This window comes from Pleurodeles waltl, chromosome 3_1 (genome assembly GCF_031143425.1).
Source record: "Pleurodeles waltl isolate 20211129_DDA chromosome 3_1, aPleWal1.hap1.20221129, whole genome shotgun sequence".
NCBI lineage: Eukaryota > Metazoa > Chordata > Amphibia > Caudata > Salamandridae > Pleurodeles > Pleurodeles waltl.
In genome coordinates, this window is record NC_090440.1 from 483,891,738 (window position 1) to 483,911,915 (window position 20,178).

General features: G+C 47.0%; 1 protein-coding gene across 2 annotated transcripts in view; it reads left to right on the forward strand.

Moving 5' to 3' along the window:
- Window positions 1-20,178, forward strand: part of CHD2 (chromodomain helicase DNA binding protein 2) — a 1,519,436-nt gene that overhangs the window by 1,451,661 nt on the left and 47,597 nt on the right. For both annotated transcript variants that reach the window (XM_069222751.1, XM_069222752.1), the window contains one exon: window positions 7,799-8,012. In XM_069222751.1, coding sequence (XP_069078852.1) covers window positions 7,799-8,012 — 214 coding nt within the window. The remainder of the gene's footprint in view (window positions 1-7,798; window positions 8,013-20,178) is intronic.

Sequence of the window (20,178 nt, forward strand, 5' to 3'; positions counted from 1 at the left end):
CAGTGGTGGTTAATGAACCCTTCCCTCACCAGATTTGACAGTAATGAAAAATGCGTCACTCCTGGAATAGGGCGGCCATCTGGGAGAGGTGGAGAACAAGGGCATCTGATCTCCGGCGGAATCCAGACTCCACGTCAGCCTGTTGGAACTCCATGCGATCCAGCTAGCATTAAAGGTATTTCTTCTAGCACGAACAACACCACCGCCATGTGGTACTGCAACAAGCAGGGCGGGCTGGGGTCATGGAGCCTTTGTCAAGAAGCTCTGCGCCTCTTGATGTGGCTGGAACAGCAGGGCATATCCCTAGAAGTTCAACATCTGTTGTGCACTCTGAACACCAGAGCGGCGAACTCAGCTAAAAATGCCTAGCGGATCATGAATGGCGTCTCCATCTGAAGGTGGCGCATAGTCTATTTCAGCAGTGGGGAGAGCCTTGGTTAGATCTTTTTGCCTTCGCAGAGAATGCGCATTGTCAGCAGTTTTGCATGTTGCAGTTTCCATGTCGAGTGGAACTCAGACCTCCTGTACGCCTTTCCATCCTAACACTTCTGCCCAGAGGTCTCAAGAAAAATGACTGGGCCCTCCTGGCCACACTTCTGGCCACCAGACTCCGGGGGTTATTGCCCCTCTAAAACATAAAGACCAATCTGGCTTTATGCCAAAACACTCCACCAGGGGTAACATCCACAGGCTTCATAACTGGATGACAGAGGTTCGCACTCACCCAGATCCACGTGTCCTGGTCTCTCTAGATGCAGAAAAGGCCTTTGACACGGTTCATTGACCTTTAATACTGCAAGTCCTGAGGAAGCTGGGATTAGAATAAAAATTCATACCCTGGATATAACTTCCATATCGAGAACCCTCTGTGCCGGTAAGAGTCAATGGAATCCAGTCGACTGAATTCCCAAGTAGAAGGGGAACCAGATATGGTTGCCCTCTCTTACCCCTCCTATTTGTGCTCACACTAGAACCCCTAGCATGCCTAGTCCATATGCACCCAAATATCAGAGGATTCAGGACAGAGGGTTCCCGATAGACGAGGAAACATTTTTACTATACGCGGACAACATCCTTCTATACCTCACTCAGTCCCATGACTCAATCCAGTTAATGTTTCAGACCTGTGAAAAATACGGGTACATTCCAGGTACACCATCAACTGGGATAAATTCGTACTCTACCCGGTAACTGCCCAAGGCGACTTGATGAGAATTGGAGGGAGGTTGAGGATAGCAGAGGTAGGCTTTCGAAACTTGGTCATCTACACCACCCTTTGCATTACCCTCTGATAAGCCTAACTGCTCGACCACACTACCACAAAAGAGAGCATTAGTATTATCTACTTTAGCCTTTGTTAAGCCTCTGGGGATCCACTGGACTCATTGCACACTATACCTCATTGTGGTTTAGTGCATACAGAGCCAGTTTCCTACAACTGGAATGTAAACAATCCCATGCTGCCCACCCACACCTGTCAAAAAAGTGACAGATGACACCCAAAGTAGAACTAAACAAAGTAAACCCAATACATCCTATAATGTGGTGCCAACCATGAAGGGGTGACAACACTACAATGGATGGATCCCGTGTCGTAAACATGTATGAAAAGTGTGGGTGCAATTGAGGAGCCTACAATATGCCAGACACCAACTCAGTAAAGCAAGTGCCTTCTGGGGAGCGGTCGGAAAGTGTTTATCCAGCATTAGACTTGCATCTGAGGGAGGGTGCGCCAGTCGGGTACAGCATGCCATAACAGAGTCCATGTTTCTTGAGAACGGCTTTAGCATCTTGGAACTTCTGCGTGGCTCCCTGCACCGCACTGTGTAATCATGGTAAATGAAGATTGTGGCGCCTTGATGTTGCAGAGGGGCCTTTTCATGAGCCAGGTGGAACACTATGTTGTGGTCTCTAAAGTTCAGAAGGCGTGCAACAGTTGAACGTGGGGGGGCTCCAGGTACACGGCGCGCCATGAGTGACCTGTGGGTGTGTTCTATCGCAAATGTGGAGGTGGGTTGGTCGAACAGCTCAGTGAGCAGGCGTTCAATGAAATGCTTCATGCTCCCCGTGTTCGTTGTTTCTGGCACCTCCAAGATACGGATGTTGTTGCGCCTACTTCGCACTTCGAGGTCTTTGTTTGTAATTACAACTGTGAGCAAAGAGGATTCCAAGATTTCCATTCTTCTGGTAATGGCAACAGCGGCCTCCTCTGTTTTGGATATCCGGTCCTCTGCATGCATCAACCGCTCAGGACGCTCGCCCATCCGTTCGAGGTGGCCAGCTATGGTGTTGAACCTAGCGTCTTATCACCTTAAAGTCAGGGCAAAGTTCCATCATTATAGTAGTGGCATTAATGGTCAAATCAGTGTCTTCTCCCACGTGATCCTCCGGCTCAGCCATCTTGTGTGCCCCGTGTCACCGTGCTTGCTTATGCTTGTCAAATGCGAGTTTGTGTTGCTTAGGATCCCCTTCTCCCATTATTATTCTGGCATGGGGCGTTCGTTGGGCCTGTGTGTGATGAAGGTGGAGAGGTTTTAGGTGCCTAATCTGTCATGTAGCTCTCCAGGGAGCCCTAAATGCAGCAGTGTGTTCAGACCCCGGTGGTGCGGGGCACGGTCGACAGGTACTCTGGTCCCCTCAGGCAGGAAGAGCTCTTGGCCACGATCTCCATGCTGTCCGTGCGATGGGTAGCGGTACAACAAAGGCTGCGTGAGCGTCTCAGTAGCAGTAGGTAGGCAAAGGGGATAATGCAACCCAGTGTCTGTTCTGTGTTTAGTGAGACAACTATTGCCAAGGTGCCCTTGGTCGCGCTGCACTATAATAGCGGTAGGCGCATCGCGAGGGCACCACTGTGCCAGGGTGGGTGGCCAGAGGGGGGCAGGTGCAGAGTCCTTACCTGGTAGACAGTGCTTAATTTGTTGATAAAAAGGTGCCGGTGCCCAAAGCCCTCCTCTTAAACACGCGGCTCCTGCAATTAAATGTGTGAACATGTAATACTGAGGCGGCGTAATCCTGAAGCCATCCCGGGCCTCTTCAATCCATATAATTCCACTTCATGCCCCTTCGCCTCACTCTTGCAGCTTTCTACTTTCTCCCTTTGTGAAGCTTTTTCGTTTTTCCTTTCATCTGTCTTTCCCGTATGTGTCTTTTGCTCGCAGCAAATGCTTGAGGCCGAAGAATAAGCTCCGGCCCTCAAAAATAAGTGCCGGTGCTCAGCAACGGGAAGAACAAGCACAAATTAAGCACTGCTGGTAGGGCGAAGGCATGTGCTCCAAATTCTGGCCGTCCTGCAAAGTCAGGCGGGTGTGTCCATGAAAAGGCAGCCGGTCCAGATGTAGGCTGCTGTGTCAACGGGCCCAGTGAGGGAGTCGGCACGGCCAAAGTTCAGCTTTTCCCCAGAACTGTCAGCAGGCAAATGAGACTGTTGGCTGGTCTGGAGCGCAGGCGCACACAAGAGCTGGTGTAAGGGGAAAGGTGGGGGCTCGTTGTGAATGAGCCACACTGCGCAGCTCTTATGGCCAGCCCCTCAAGCCTGCCAACAGCCCCTGTCTCTGCGGGGCTTCAGAAGAGCAGGGCCAGGGTGTAGACAGGAGATCATCCGTGACGCTCCCATTTGTCGATGGGTGTTCAGCCCACATTGCCGCCCCCACCAGTCGATCAGGAATCAAGCCGAGTCAGTGGAGTAGCATTGTTTCGGTCAGGATTGGGAGGTTCTGTCAAATGTGGGCTCTAACACTGAGGGGCCAAGTTAGTCGCTGGCGTAGCCACGCCCCCACATGCATCCTGTTTATTTCAGCCTATTCAGCTTCTTTTCTGAGAGTTTGCCCTACAGCCACTCTGAGTCAGACTGCTTCATTTCTTTATACTAGGCCATCAGTCTGACCCAGTGCTAGGGTGACCACCTGGCATTGAGGCAAATTCTGGACAGGACTGCAAAAAATTCAGGACAAAGGGTCTAAATTCAGGACAACAATTCAAGAACATACGTCAGTTTTACAGACACACGCAAGAGAGACCATACGTCACTAAGTTGTCAGTGCATTTATTTACTCTTTTTTAACATAGCACTATTTATTCATTGTGTTCCTTTTGTGAATGCCTCGTGGTATGCTACATTCAGGTGTCACATTAAGTCCTTGTTCAGTAGTAAATGAATGCCCTTCAGTACTGCGGCAAGGCCATCACCCCTACACAAATCTACCCGATCTTTCCTGAAGAGAAAGTAACAGCAAAAATTTGATTATGTTTCTGAACATTTTAAAACCCTTTTGACTATTGGAAGGTTTTGGGTACCTGGGGAGTTGTCTCTGCACACAGGAGCAAAACAGAAGGGGCACTGTCAAGTGGATGAACAAGCAACACCCATCCACCTTGGCAAACTCTTCTGGTGCAATGGTCCGCTGTTAGTGCTTTTGAAGGGTGAGCAGGGGCCAGACCCCTTGCAAGGTTGTTCAAGGCAATTGCCTGCTTTGTCCATGTCTTTATATGGTTCTGCACCACTACACGCCACTGCACCCTACTCTGTATCACTCTACTCCACTCCACTCCATGCCACTGCACTCTTCTCCATTCGGAACCACTCCACATTATGCCACTGCACTGTATGCTACTTCACACTATGCCTCTCTACTCTACACCACTCTACTCTATGCCACTGCACTTTACGCCTCTCTACACCACTGCGCTCTGCTCGTCTGCACGCCATACCACTCCAGTCTAGGCAACACCAATCTAATCCGCACAACTCCACTCTCTGCCACTCTGGAACACTGCACTGTATGACACTGCACTCTAAGCTAATACACTCTATGCTAATGCACTTTACTCTGTAACACTCAACTCTATGCCCGTTGCACTCTACATCAATACACTGTACATCACTCTAATCTACTCTGCACCTCTGCACTCTATGCCATGGCACTCTACACTACTTTACTCTATGCCTTCACACAACTCCACTCTAACCTGCACCTTCCACTCAAAGCCACCTCACTCTACTGTGAAATAATCTACTTTATGCCACTGCATTCTATGCCACTGCACTCTACCCTGCACCTCTCCACTCTATGCAACTGAACTCTACTCTGAAATAATCTATTGTACGCCACTGTACTCTATACCACTCTGACCACTGCACTCTAGTTCAATGCACTCTACACCACTGCAAGCTGGCACTCTGCAACACTGCACTGGCACTATAGTCTACACCACTCTGCTCTGTACTACTGCATTCTGCACAAATATACTCTATTCCACTGCATTCTATGCCACTCTACTCTGCCCAATGCCACTCTATGCAATTGCATTCTACACCAGTGCACTCTAAACAACTGCACCGTATGCCACTGCCCTTTACTCTGCACCACTGTACTCTATGCCACTGATCTCTGTACCACTATACCACTGCACTGACACTCTACTCTGCACTCTACGCCACTCTACTCTATGCAACTGCACTCTAGGCACTATACCCTACACCACTCTACAATACTCCACTCTGCACCACTCTATACCACTGCACTGTATGCCACATGAGTCTACTCTGCACTCTGACACTGCACCACTCTGCATTACTGCACTCTCTGCTACTCTATTGTATGCCACTCTACTCCACTGCACTCTGCGCCAATGCACTCTAAACTGCACTGTACGCCACTGCCCTCTACTCTGTACCACTGTACTCTACGCCACTGCTCTCTGTGCCACTCTACTCCACATCACCGCACTAACACTCTACTCTGCAGCGTTGCACTCTCCACCTCTGTACTATACACCAATGTACTATGTATTACTGCATTCTATGCCACTGCACTCTATGCCACTCTACTCTGCATCACTCCACAGCACTATACTCTACTCTGCACCAGTCTACACTACGCCACTGAACTCCCTGCAACGTGAGTCTACTCTGCAATCTACGCCACTGCACCACTCTACACTACTGCTCTCTCTGCCACTCTATTGTATGCCACTCTACTCTACTGCACTCTATGCCACTCTACTCCGTCCCACGCCACTCCATGCCACTGCACTCTATGCTAACACACTCTAAATAACTGCACTGTACCCCTCTGCACTGTACTTTGCACCACTGGGCTTTACCCCACTGCTCCTATGCTACTCTACTCCACTCCACACCACTATGCCACTAACTTTAAGCCATGCTGAACAGCAGCTACTCTGGTGTATAACATGGCCAATGGCTAAAACACATTAGCAAAGCCAATAACTCTTTCGTAGATGAGACCTATTGCTTTGCCAATGTTTGTTAGTACTATGAGGTACCGAAGTACCTGAAAGAACTGTGAAAAATACAATTACATCATAATAAAGGCTGCTACAAAATGCGCAAATACATTTCGGTTAAATAAAAAAAAAAAGTGCTTCTCAAATACAGATTTGAATAATATACAGTTTATACCCAGAACTAAAAAAAATGTGTAACACTCCAATAAAACCACACACTCCACAGCTCACCTTAGAACACCATTACAATACATCTCTAAAAGAAATATCTTTGCCACCAGAAAACTTCAAGTGACCCCTTTTAGTAAAGTCAATGCAGGTTTTCAAGCCCCTTTGTATTTGCAGATTTACCAGTTGCCCACATTTGCATGTCTTTTAGGGAAGGAGACCCCCTGGCAAGAAGGCCTTTTCTTATCTCTCTGCCCCCCCCTCAGAGCACAGGAGATCCCCTGCCTTCCAGCCCAGCTGGGGAGACTAATCTGCCCATAATTTCGCCCTGCCACCGTTGTCCTTTAGGTGAAAGGCTAAAATTACGGACAAATGCTGTCCGTTAAAGCTTTCATCACGGACAGCAGGGCGAAATTACGGACAGTCCGTGAAATTTACGAGCCCACAAGTTTGAATCCCAGCAAAAACCACTTACCCTCAGCTACTCATGCCACAGGGCATCCATAGACAAAAGAATAGTTGTACCAGAAAATAGTTTGTGTGTACAAATTCTAATCCACTAAAACCATTCCACCAGATGAGGTGTCTACTCAAAAATAGGCTGTAGAAATGTATGAATTTCATGACAAGATAAGGTAAATGACAACTTCCTACCTAGAGATACTGACACAGAAGAGTAATTAGATGCTAATTAAACCAGCATTAGAATTCTTCGCACTGCCTGATACAGTGTCTTTGGTCACCTCACCTTTCTAATGGCAAAGGAAGCATAAAGAAGCATCATAAGATTGATTTTTATAAACAGAGCAATTTAAAACCTGGTTTCGTTATTTCAAGTAACATCAGAAAAAAGACTGCAGAGACAAGACTCCGTCACCTGACCTCTAGCAGACTTCCTAAGTGCTCCATTTGTTGGTCTACATTTATACAGTCATGAAGATTTGGGAGTGATGTCGTAATGAGTCACGTTTTACACACCCATTGCTGAGGCCAATTATTCATGTTTAGGAAAAGAGCCTTTATATATCTAGCCTAACCGCTGCACAACATATGTTTTTTTTCAAAAATCACAAGCTGCAAACTATCTTTGCAGTGATTGATGTTTAAAATTGTTCCTAAAATATTCTAAAATGACCTCTAAGAGTTGAACTGGATGGTTTGGCTCTTAAGAGAGGAGGGAAAACTGGTTAAATATGTTACATACATGCAAAGTATGAAGCTAAGCTGTTGATTGAAATCGACGCAGCAAGAAATATTTAGGGGATTCCTAGTCTGATACATGCATGACTTTTCCTCAAGTGTTTTATTTGTCCTTGTAGAGTGTGGTATATATAACTTATAATAAAAAATGCAATGATAGTATATGAGACTTTTTAACTTGCAGGATCAAAAGCCAAAGAAGAAGGACGATACCTCAAGTGGTAAATGTATATTTAAATCAGAAGCTTCAGGATCCAGTCGTGATAATTTGCCTTCTCAGCCTCATGGACTTCATACACCTCAAAAGTTTCACCCACCTGGACCACACCTTCCACTGCCTCGTGAGCATCAGCGAGAAAACTTCAGCCACCAAAACAAGAGGCCATTTTCTAATCAAGGTAGGCCCATTGTCATTGGTTTTCCCCTTTCTTGGAGGTCTTTCAGCATTTGTGAATGTTTTAATTAAGCTACAGTTAATTTGCAAAATTAAAATATCTAGTTTACTGTGAGCATTACTGGAGCAGTTCCAATATGGCGTCCTCACTTTATTTTAATCTCTGTTCTACAGCAGGCATTTGATAAAATCCTAACACGACTTCAAAAGGTGGTAGAACACTTTATAGAGAGGATTTCTGGGTTGAGCCTACCAGAGCACAAGCCAGATTGTCAGCTTATCAACAGGGTTAAAGTCCGCACAGTGCTTACCATTGGTTAGCATTATTGTGACTCTCCTTTGCTTGCTGCTTATTCAATAGTTTGCCTTTTCTGGCTTGCGCGTGTCCCTCCGCTGGAGCTTCTGCTTACTTTGTAAAAGAACGAGTGCTGTTGCTGAAAGCTTTACTCAGAAGCCTGTGTACCAAGTTTGCTTATCATGAATCTACCTTAGACCTCTTTAATCCACTACCAGACACTGATGCTCCTTTATCTCACTGTTTCCAGTCCCTGATTTTTGCCTTTCTGGCCGTTTTCTTCTTTCTCTTCCTATTTCTTTCCCATTTGTGTGGTTTTCTCCCACTTGCTCTCTGGAAAAATTCAGGGAAAACTAAGTGCCGGTCCCCAAACATAAGTGCTGGTGACCCCCATCAGCAACCACTGACAAAAATTAGGCACTGCCTGGACCATAGCCTCTTTACTTCTGGACTTCGACTGCTCAGTTTTAGTGAAATACATTTTTTTTTTAATTTACTTAAACTCTCCACAAGAATGCATGTGTACTGCAGCTCTCTTCCTTGCATGCTGTTCCCCCACCAAGTATCCACCCTGCCATTCCCAGTCCCATTTGCTTTTGTTTTGTTCTGACCACTTGATCAGGGCACTCTCGAGTGTGTGTGAGCATTGTACACATAAGGCTATCTGCTTTAACAATGCAGAAACGTAGTACTGTACAGTAGAGCTTGGGTTGTGGGTGGTTTACAGATATTTATTGTCACCCAACTTTGTCCAGATGGTGATTGCTGCACAGGTTGTATTGATTGTAATGTACTGGGTACAGGCCTCTGAGAATTCTCTAGTCAATGAGTCATACTAGAAACCTGCTCTTCGCCCAAGCACTAAGCACCTGTATCTGACGGATACTTCTAGCCACAGATCCCTTACCTTAGAATATTCCCAGGTGTCATACTTAATTTGGACATTTTTGAGCAATCCTTTTTTGCAACTGTAGGTGGTGGTGTTCTGCTCCACATGGCGTTGTCTGCACCGGAAGTGATGTACAGGTTCCTATATAGGCACCACCCAAGCGTGCTGACCTCATTTCCTTCTTTTTCATGCCTTCAGCGCAGATCCTGATCAAGCTCCCCTTGATCACTTTTTGATTGACTTCTTAACAGGTTTTCTTGGAATCTAGTCTGTCATTTTTCTATCTTTTTTCTGCAATATCACCAAATAAACCAACCAGGTTCAAACTTTATGGCACCTGTCACTGGCACATGTTGTGACGGATCTCTGCTTGGTATGCCTGCGGTGCCTGGAAAGGGACCATCACTCTGCATCGTGCAAGACTATGAACCCCAAGACAATCTGCAAGTGGGCCATGAAGCTCTTGGCCTCCAGCCATGTAACTCAGCATCACTCCAGGTCCCGTGGGATATTTTAGGACCGTATGTCGAGTCTCTCGATTTGGTCCTCGTTGCACTCCAGGACTTCTTCAGGTAAGTTCATAAGTCCTATAAGACAATGTCCAGGAAGTTCAAGTGCTCTTCGAGCTCTTTGTGTTGTTGTCTATCTTTGGACGACGTGAAGGAATGAAACCATAAATCCTGACCTCGCTCATAAGTGGTTCCTGTGCAGCCGGTGTCGGAAACTGGGTCCTCTCTGCGCTACCCCAAATTTTCTGGAGTCAGAGCTACCTCTGCCTAGCTCCAAGAGTTTTATAAGGCCATGAGCCTTATTTGTGGGCAGTCTAACCCCTCTGAAGCACCACTAAGTCCCACTGGTTCTCAAGGGTCTTCAACTGGGGCTCTGCCAATGGTTCCACCATCAGTGTCTGTCAATTTAACCTCTGGGGACTGTTCCATTGGCGCCGTCAACACGCACTGGCATCGCTGAACCCATTATGATTCCGGACTCTGATGCAGAGCTGGACTGGTGTCACACAACATCGATTCCAGCACCGACCAGGTGCACACGGTCAACTTGGAGTCAGAGCCCCATTTCACTGACGGGCTTACTGAGGAACAGAAATGGAGGGGAATCTTTGGATCGCTATACTTACACTGACCCCCTAGCAGAGTTCATGGCCAATGACATCTGGTATGAGTGCATTAACCGGAGGGGGAGAGGGGTTATCCCAATCAGCAAAGTCCTCACTGATGTCCTGCTTGGGTCCTACTCCTGTGGACAGGACCATTACTCGCTACCATCTGTCCACGAGCAGGAACCCAGCTTTTCTCTCCCATCGCTACCCCTGAGAGCCAGGTGGTCGAGGCCTCAACCTCCTGAACCAATCCCGGTACGTTCCCTACCACACCCCTGGATAGGGAATCCAAAATGCAGGATACCTTTAGTAAGATCATTTTCTCTTCTGCTAGCGTGGCACTAGTCTTTGAACAATGCATGCTTTTTGAGCCTTTATTCCCATACTGTGCGGGATACACTTGTGAATGTGCTGCCACTGAGGCTCGGGCCATACTTGTCCACACGATTGCTGACGGGCGAGATACAGCAAAGTTCACGCTCAGAAGCGGATTGGATTTGAGTGCCTCACTGGTCACAGAACCATTGCTTCTTCGGTGGTGCTTCAGCATCAGGCCTCGTTGAGAAATACTGGCTTTTTAGGGACTATCCAAGTCTTGCTTATAGACATTCCCTTTGATGGAATCCATCTCTTTTGAGACAGCGTGAATTCGGCCTTGGAGAGATTCAAGAACAGTAAGGCCACTGCTAGGTCTTTAGGGTTCTTTTTAGCCCCACAGCTGTTGCATTTTGTCTTACCCCCCTTCTGTGGCTACGGTAGGAGCTATCAGCCAGATCCTTTCCTTCCTAGTCACCACAGCCAGCAGGCTCAGTCCTTGGGTGGCCTGGGACTTGGCGTCCACAAGCCTTGTTGCACCCAAAACCAGAGGTCTGCCCTCCCCTACCCCTTCCCCCGGCAGCCGCGCAATCAAAGCCTTGTTAGCTTTTCATCAATCAGGCATGGGCCTTTGGTTGATGGCAGAATCCACCACCATCTGCACCAATGGCAGGAGATTACAACAGACAAATGGGTGCTCCAGAGTTCGTGGTTGCTATTTTCACTACTTTCTGGTGCTTAAAAAGGATGGAGGCCTCTGTCCTGTATTAGATCTGCACCATCTTCTTGAAAAAAGAAAAAATCAAAATGCTCACCTTGACTCAGGTCTTAGCTGCTCTGGGCCCTGTAGACTGGATGGTAGCTTTGGACCTGCAGGATGCCTATTTTAACATTTCCGTCCTGCCTACCCACAGACGTTACTTGTGGTTCATAGTGGACCAAGAGCATTATCAGTTTGCTGTGCTCCGTTTCAGCCTTACCAGTGCCCCTTGATGTTCAACAAGGTGATGGTGACAGTTGCAGTTCATGTGCAGAGTTCAGGGGTTCCAGTCTTTCCCTACTGTAACAATTGGCTATTGAAGGTGGGCTCGACCCAGGCAGTCGTCTTCCACCTCCAGATTACGGCGAACCTTCTGCACTCAGTGAGGTTCAATATCACCCTGCTGAAGTCACAGCTGACTCCCCCGCAGATGCTCCCTTTTATCAGAGCTGTTCTGGACACAGTGCAGTTTCGGGCTTGTCTTCCTGGGGGTGAGTCCGGGATATTCAGGCTATGGTACCAATTGTGAGGACATGGGATGTATCATATGATGTGGTTGTGCAACCTCACTGTGTAATACAATTACCAACCCCTTAGGACCTGTGTAATACAGTTTCTAACCCCCTAGGACCCTTACGTTTTGTCTGTCAAACCCTTAGCTCAACCCTGGGTAGCTGTGGCACTGAGCAGGAAGGCTTGCACAGAGAAATAAGTGTAAAGGATTTAGCAGCACCAAAACAATTGAAGAAGATATAGACAAAACGCTCAAAATATCCAACATCAATTTATAAAAATAGACTGTATTTTCATAAGATTTTATCACCTCAAACAAGCCTCAGGAAATTCAACAAATTTGACACTTAGAAACTTTTTCAAGGAAAACTTAGATAAATGCCAATGCTGTTGGTTTCAATTACTTGGGGAGACCAACTGCGGCATGGAGCTAGTTAGGGAGACAACCAGGTATTTAGGAACACTTACCTCCACAGAAGAAACAGTTCTCCAGCAGTTCAAGGTGCGATATCTTTATTGCAGTGGATTCCTATGGAGTGGTCCTAATGCAAGGGATGAAGGGCACTGAAGATGCCCTAAGTATGCTGTTGATGCTATGCGGTTGATGGGGCTTTTTCTGCAAGAATTCCACAGTCCACAGAGATGGTGAGGGGGTCCTGGTTGCAGGGTCGAAGTACCACAAATTCTCCGCCGGTCTGGCCGAAGTCCCATCACCGCTTGACTACCAGTTGCCTGGTGTCATGGTCACGGGTCAATCATTCCTGGGTCGATAACTCGCCTTCTGTGGGTCCCAGCAACACTGACAGCACACCCTCGCTCAATGTACTTGGTGTAACTCTGTGCATCAGATCTTGGTCTTTGGTGTTGCATGGAGGCATTGATTGTGACTTGAAGACTTTGGGCACCCAACTTGCCGCAGCAGGCTTCTTCAGCTGTTGTGTCCCTGTGCTGTGAACAGGAGGCCAGTCAGCTTGCCATTTTCCTGGCTTGACTGTGCTCTTGAGACCGATTCCCTTTGAGCAGGACACAGCAGGCACAGTTTCTCTTTTTGTTAGCCCCCAGGTGAACTCTGGGCAGGAGTGATATTGGCAGAAAGGCATACAGGAGGCCAGATCTTCACTCAATATGAAAACTTCTCCGAGCGAGAGTAGCCTTGGAAAAACCAGCACACAAAACTGCTGACACCGCGCGTTCTCGGCAGAGACAAACAAATCTCCCATTTTGGAAAGAGACCTTGCAACCCCTCTGGGTGGAGCCCACAGTTGTGATCCATTAGGCACAGAGGGCTGAGTTTGTCCGCCCAGGCATTCAGAATGACCAGCTTGTCGGTAGGGAAATGCCCTGGTGTTCCATCCATGCCCAGAGGTGCAAAGTCTCTTGACAAAGGGTACACTACCCCACTCCGCCTCGCTTGTTGCATTATCACATGGTGGTGGTGTACTCTGTGAACACCTGTACTAGTCTTCCCCTGATTGAAGAAAGGCTTTTAATACCAAATTGGATCACCCAAAGCTCAATTATATTGTTGCAGAGTCTGAAATCTACTGGAGACCAGAGCCCTCTGATCTCCACGTCTCCCAGATGGTCACCCCAGCTCAGGAGTGATGCATCGGTCACTACAGTGAGATCTGTTTGGGGAAGGGAGATTGGTCTGTCACTGACCCAACTGCGGTTCATTATCCACTTGTGCATATCCTTTTCAGTTCCTGCTCCTGATGCTGCACCCACTTGGATGTCAGGTCCCACTGCTGAGCCCACATATGGTACAACCAGGATGCAGGAGGCCATGACGCCCAACAAACTCAGGGTCATTTTCACTGAAATCCAGGATAGAGGATAAAACATCTGTGTAAAGGTAATCCCTCTTTCTGTGTGGTCACTCCCAGGTTTTGTGACTGATGATACTGGTTTTTCAACTCTGAGTGCACTGATCAGACCTCGGTGCCAGTGCCCTGACCCTATAATGAATGTTGAGTGGGCTGTAGGAGGCTGGCTCAGTTTATGTTGTACTCCTATGATGTGGAACCTTTACTGATTCCAGGCAACCCTTAGTGATAGTGAATAGGTGTCCAGATTGTAGGAAAGTGCCCTCTTTTTGGCAGAAGACTGAAAGGAGCAATACTGGGGGGTTCTCTCTAAGGAGCCCCCAGAGTGCATGAAATCATACAACCAATACTGGCAACAGTATTGGGGTGTGATTCTGGCATGTTTGATACCAAACATGCCTAGGTTCGGAGATACCATTATGTAGCTGGACACAGATAGTGACCTATGTCCAGTAGATGGGTAAAATGGCTTCCCCGCACTTACAAAGTCTTGTGCATTGGAACTGGAGTTTGTAGGGGCACCTCTGCTCATGCAGGGGTGCCCTCACACACAAGAACCTGCACCCTGTCCTCTGGGCTAGGAAGGCCTACCAGAGGGGTGATTTACAGTGACCTGGTGCAGTGACCAGCAGTAAAAGAGTGCATGCACCTTTTGACGAAGGCTGCAATGGCAGGCCTGCAGACATAGTTTGCATGGGCTCCCATGGGTGACACAATACATGCTGCAGCCAATGGGGGACCACTGATGTACTAATGCCCTGGGTACCCAAGTACCATATACTAGGGACTTACTGGGGTACACCAGTGTGCCAGTTGTGGGGTGTAAAGGGTACCAAAGCAACCAAATTTAGAGGAGAGAGCACAATCACTGGGGTCCTGGTTAGCAGGATCCCAGTAAAAACAGCCTAAACACAGTGATAAACAGGCAAAAAGTGGGGTAACCATGCCAAAAAGAGTCACTTTCCTACACATAGAACCAGTTTTTCTGGGAAACATGAAGTGTGGGGAGGTTTGATAGAGTGCTTGTAACTCGCTAATGCCTCTGGCAGATGTTATTGTCATAAGAAACATAGGTATGGAGTTACCATTATGCAGCTGAACACAGGTAGTGACCTATGTCCAGTACATGGGTAAAATGGCTTCCCCGCACTTATGAAGTCCAGTGCAGTGGAGCTGGAGTTCGTAGGAACACCTCTGCTCAATCAAAGGTGGCCTCACACACAGGTACCTGCACCAGGCCCTCTGGGCTAGGAGGGCCTACCATAGGGGTGACTTGCAGTGACCTGTAGTGAAAGGGTGCATGTTCCTTTTCACGCAGGCTGCAATTGCAGGCCTGCAAACACAATTTGCATGAGCTCCCATGGGTGGCGCAATAGATGCTGCAGCCCATGGGGAATCCCTGGTGCCCTAATGCCTTGAATACCCAAGTACCATATATTAGGGACTTACATGGGGTTGCCAGTATGCCAATTGTGGGGTGTGCTAAGTCCTAAGGAACAAAATTTAGGGGAAGAGAACACAGTCACTGAGGTCCTGGTTAGCAGGATCCCAGTGAACACAGTCAAAACACACTGACAGCAGGCAAGAAGTGGGGGTAACCATGCCAAAAAGAAGTAGTTGCCTACACTTTCCACCTTCAAAATGGGTCTGAGACATTGCAGCTGTTATCCCAGTGTTTCAGGCTCATTCTGTGGGTCCAGTCCAGAAGTTTGTTAAGCTTCGTAGTCACCTGACTTTGTGCATTCTGTGGCACCTCATGCCCATTGGCACATGCTGGCTCGGCAATGGAATCGTCGCCTTCAATGGGCTCAACACTTCTGATGCCTCTCTGATAATATTCTCATATTGAAAAAGGCAGCCTGAAATCTTCAGTGGTGGATGCCAAACTAACATGCAGCAGACCCGCTGTGCTTTTCCCATCCAGAACACACAGTAGTGGAGGTCTCTTTGTCTCTAGGCTGTGGAGTCACCTGGACAAAATGGAAATCAGAAGCCTGTGGTTTCCAGTGAGGCAGAGTCACCACATCAACCTTCTGAAGATGCATGCCATCCATTTGACTCCTAAGCCTTTTCTCCCATCAAGGCTGGGCTCAATCAGGCGCTTGCAGACAACAAGACAACCAATTGATACTGTAATACACAGTGTGAGTGGGAATCCTGTGTCCTTTTAATAGAGGCTGTGGTGATGGCTAATCCCTGATGGTCCGCCACCTGGTAGGTTTCTTGAACATCAGGGTGAACAAACTCAGCAGGTGCCATCTTGTCAATCACTAGTAGCCTATGCTACCTAGAGGTGGCTCATGGCATGTTCGCGCAGTGGAGTGAACTGTCAGTGGATCTATTCTTAACTTCGAGTATGCTCAATGTCCAACATTTTGCATCCTGAACTTCCCGCCACAAGTTTTTGTAGGAGGCTCTTTCCACTTCGTGGGAGTCCACCTTCTTTAAGCATTTCCACCCCTGCTACTGATCCCAGGGGTACTGAAGGAGGTCAGGAGAGACTGGGGCCAACATGTCTTGGTAGCCCTAGGTTGGGCTCAGAGATTCTAGTCCTCTGATCTGCTGGATGTTACATTTGCCCTCCACTTCAGGTGACTCTTCTGGAGGACTTGCTGTTTCAAAATAAGGGCAGAGTCCTGCACCCAAACCTTAAGCAGAAACAGTAAAGTGTCTCTGACTTCCCTCCTGAGGTAGTGAATGTCATTGAGGCTGCTCACCGCCCATTCATGGTATCATTTACTGTGGCCACTGGTCTAAATTTGTCATCCGGTGGAAGGACAAACAGGTTGATTCCCTTCAAACCAAATTGTCTGAGGTTTAGTCTCTGGCCTGACAAGGCTTTACTGTGAGCACAGGTGAAAATACTCGTCTGCCGTTTCAGCCTTTCTTCATTTGCCTGATCGGCTGCCTTTTTTTCAAGTCGCTTATTCTGATAAATTTAATGAAAGGGCTTTTGTACATGTTTCCCATTGCTCTGTGTGTCATACCACAATGGGACCTTAATTTGGTAATTAACCTTTTGATGTGTCCGCCGTTCGAGCCTAAGCACAGTTGCACCTTGAGGCTTTTGACCCTTAAGGCAGTTTTCTTCATCCACTGTATACCACATTTTTCCCTTAACAGGTTAGTGCTTCGTACCCGAGCATCTTTTCTGCCAAAGGTAGTGTCACCTGTCCATGTAGGACGGTCCATCGTGCTCATCGTGTTCTTCTGTCTTCCACATCCTCTTCATGGGAGGCTAGACTACACTGGTTGGATCCTATGTAGACAGGACTAAAGAGCACATGTGAAATATCAGCGCTTTGTGGAGTTTGCTGGTGCAAAGAAAGGAAAGGCAGTCCAGAAACTGGCCTTATTGAGGTTGGTAGTTCTGTGCTATGCTCTACCCAAGAAGGAGTCTCCTGAGGGCCTTTGATCTTATTCCACCAGGGTGAGAGCTGCTACTCCAAGACTGCTTAAGAAATATTAACCACACCAACAAGATCCTGATTTTCTCAAAATGGATCCCAAACCAGATTCAATTATAGTTAAAGCGGTTAGACAGAAACACTTCTTCCCCAGAAACCACAGCTCCCCCTGAAGGAGAGAACAAAATAATGGATGTCATGGGGAAAAATAACTGGGTTACAGCTTCCACTCATTTAAAGAACGCAAATGCAGCAGCTCTCCTGGGAAGATATCACAGAGAGATATGGGATGGCTTGAAATCTTTTGTCCCTGATCTTCCAACACATTGACAATAAGACTTTTTCTGTTAAACTTTCTTTATTAGAGTTTTAGTGGTCCAAATAGTATCAACATATTGACAGCTTAATCACACCCATCTCCGATTGCATGCTACAAACAAGTTCATAATATTTAACAATTGGCTTACTCTGTGAAATAATACATAATAGGGACATCGACTCACCTAATCCAATCAGCATTGCATAGCACTGAAGCAAGTACCATATTTATGATACAAAACAGCTTAGTATAGAAGTAGTTATATAGAACAGAACTAGAAAAACATGTAAATAAACACTAGTATGGATAAATTGCGCTTACGAAACCCATGCTGAAAATGGGTACAACTACTGGGGGGTCCTCCTAGGGAGGGTGGGGCCATTATATACATGGAAAAAGATGGAATGCCTGAAAATGCGAATGGCAAAAGTAGAGTGAAAGACCCTTAGAGAGGAACTGCACCAAGGAATACCAGGTATATTTGAAGCCTTTCCTTGTGTCTGCTAAAATGTCTGCCATCAGTTCCATTGAGAGAAACTGCCAAAGCTAAGAGTGCCACAGTGATACAGAGGGTGTCTCTGGCTTCTTCCAGAATGACGCCAAGGTCATCTTGGCAGCTTCTAGAGCTAATTACATGTTAGAGCGATCTCCTAGTGTTTGGTGGTGCAGAGCTGGCGAGCAGAAACCCAACAGTATGTCTTCTGGAGTATTAGGGATAGGGAACCCAAGATATTTTTTAGTTGTGATAGTATTTTCTCCCAGTATGGACGAATAGATGAGCAGCCCCACCAAATGTGTCAAAAGTCACCATGTGACCTACAGCCCGCCAGCATATGTCAGATGTGTGGGGGAAGATCTTCCTAAGTTTTCCTGGGTATTAATACCAATCAGAGTGAAGTTTGTAGTGTGCCTCTCTTAAACCCATGGAGCAAATATATTTGGTAATTTCTCAGTAGAGTATGCCCCACTGCTTCTCTTATATCGTGATTTCAAGTATCCTTTCCCAAAATGCTACATGGTGTGGGGAGGGAGTGCTACGTGCTGACATCAGTGGCGTGTAGAGAGTAGAAGTACTTCCCCCTGTCAGCCCCCATTGTCATTTGAACAGCTTAATTAGGAGTAGCTCTCTCGTAGCCGCCATGCACATTTTTGGGTGTAAAACCCAGTGCTTTAATTGAGTGTAATGAAAATGTTCTGAAGGGAGTAATTGAAAGTCCTGGCAGCAGTTCTCGAATGTCAAGATATTATTCCCATGAAACATCCCGAAATAGTCAGGCAGCCTCCCTCCCTGCACCTGTCGAAAGGTCCCGGGAACTGTGCCGGGGGAAGGCTGCATTATAGTGAATAGGGGTGTGTGGGGATTGGATAGTAGTCACCTCATAGGCTTTTGTTACTACATCCCAAACCTTAAGTGTGGTGGCTGTGGGGGTCCTGAGGTAGACTTTCCTTGATCGGTCTTTGCTAGGCTTACAGAAGATGTCCCAGATTGTCCTGCCCGCCACTGCACGGTCCTTGTAGAGACATAATTTATCCGAGGTAGTTAGGGACCATTCATCAATTATTCGAAGTTGTGGTGCTCTACAATACATCTGAAGGTCTGAGAGGGCCAAGCCCTCCAGTTCTTTCAGCAGTGTGAGTAATTTGTAGGATAGTTGGGCCATGCTCCCCTGCCATATGAACTGTGTAATCAATGAGCAGGATTCCGAAAAAAAGATCTTTATGTACCTCGATTGGGAGATCCTGGAACAGGTACAATATATGGGGAGCACCATCATCTTAAAGGCATTTATGCGTCCCACCCAAGTGAGGTATAGGGGAGGCCAGTGCTGGAAGTCCATTCGCAAGCATCAAAGAAGGTGGGGGGGAATTCGCCTTATATAGATCGGGTACTTTAGGGGTAATTTTTAAACCTAGATAGGTGATTTCCTTCTTGCCCCACTGGAAGGGTGTCACAGAGGCTATGTCTTCCATCTTAGGTGGGGGGGACTGTTAGATTGAGCATATAGGACTTCCCAAGGTTGACCCAAAAACTCGAAACTAACTCATACATGGAGAGTTCTGCCTGGAGGGGAGGAAGAGCTGTTTGGGGGGATGTAACACATAATAAGATGATATCTGTGAACAGTAAAAACAGTCAGAAGCCACGCCATTGAGTAATATTTGCGAGTGAGGGCACATATAATTGCTCATTATCATGGCTAGTGCTAAAAGTATAGCAGGGACCTTTTTATTTGTTCACTTTCTCCATCAGGTGAACCTCTTGTCTTAGATTATCATTTGTTTGGCAATTTTAGATAAATCCCGATTGGTCATGATGAATCAGTTAAGGCAATACTTCTTCTCAAATTTTGGCCAAAATTTTAGAGTATAGTTTTGCATCTAGGTCCAGAAGAGCAATAGGCCGATAGGAGGCACATGATTGATGGTTCTTCCCTGGTTTAGGAATTACTGTTAGCAGGACCTTTGCCATAGTAGGAGAGACAATGTGTGCTTCCACCACCTTATTAAAGAGCGATAAGTGAGGGGTCAGGTCTAAATCAAAGTCTTTGTAAAAATGAGCATTAACGCCATTGGGACCGGGGATTTATATAACAGGAGAGAGTCAATGGCTGCCTGTACTTCTTCCGTTGTGATGGGAGAGTTAGATTTCCGTTAATCTTTGGGGGTACGTGCAGTAGGTCAAGCTGCGCTTAGTAAGCCTTTTGCCCGTTCACATCTGAAAGTTCCGA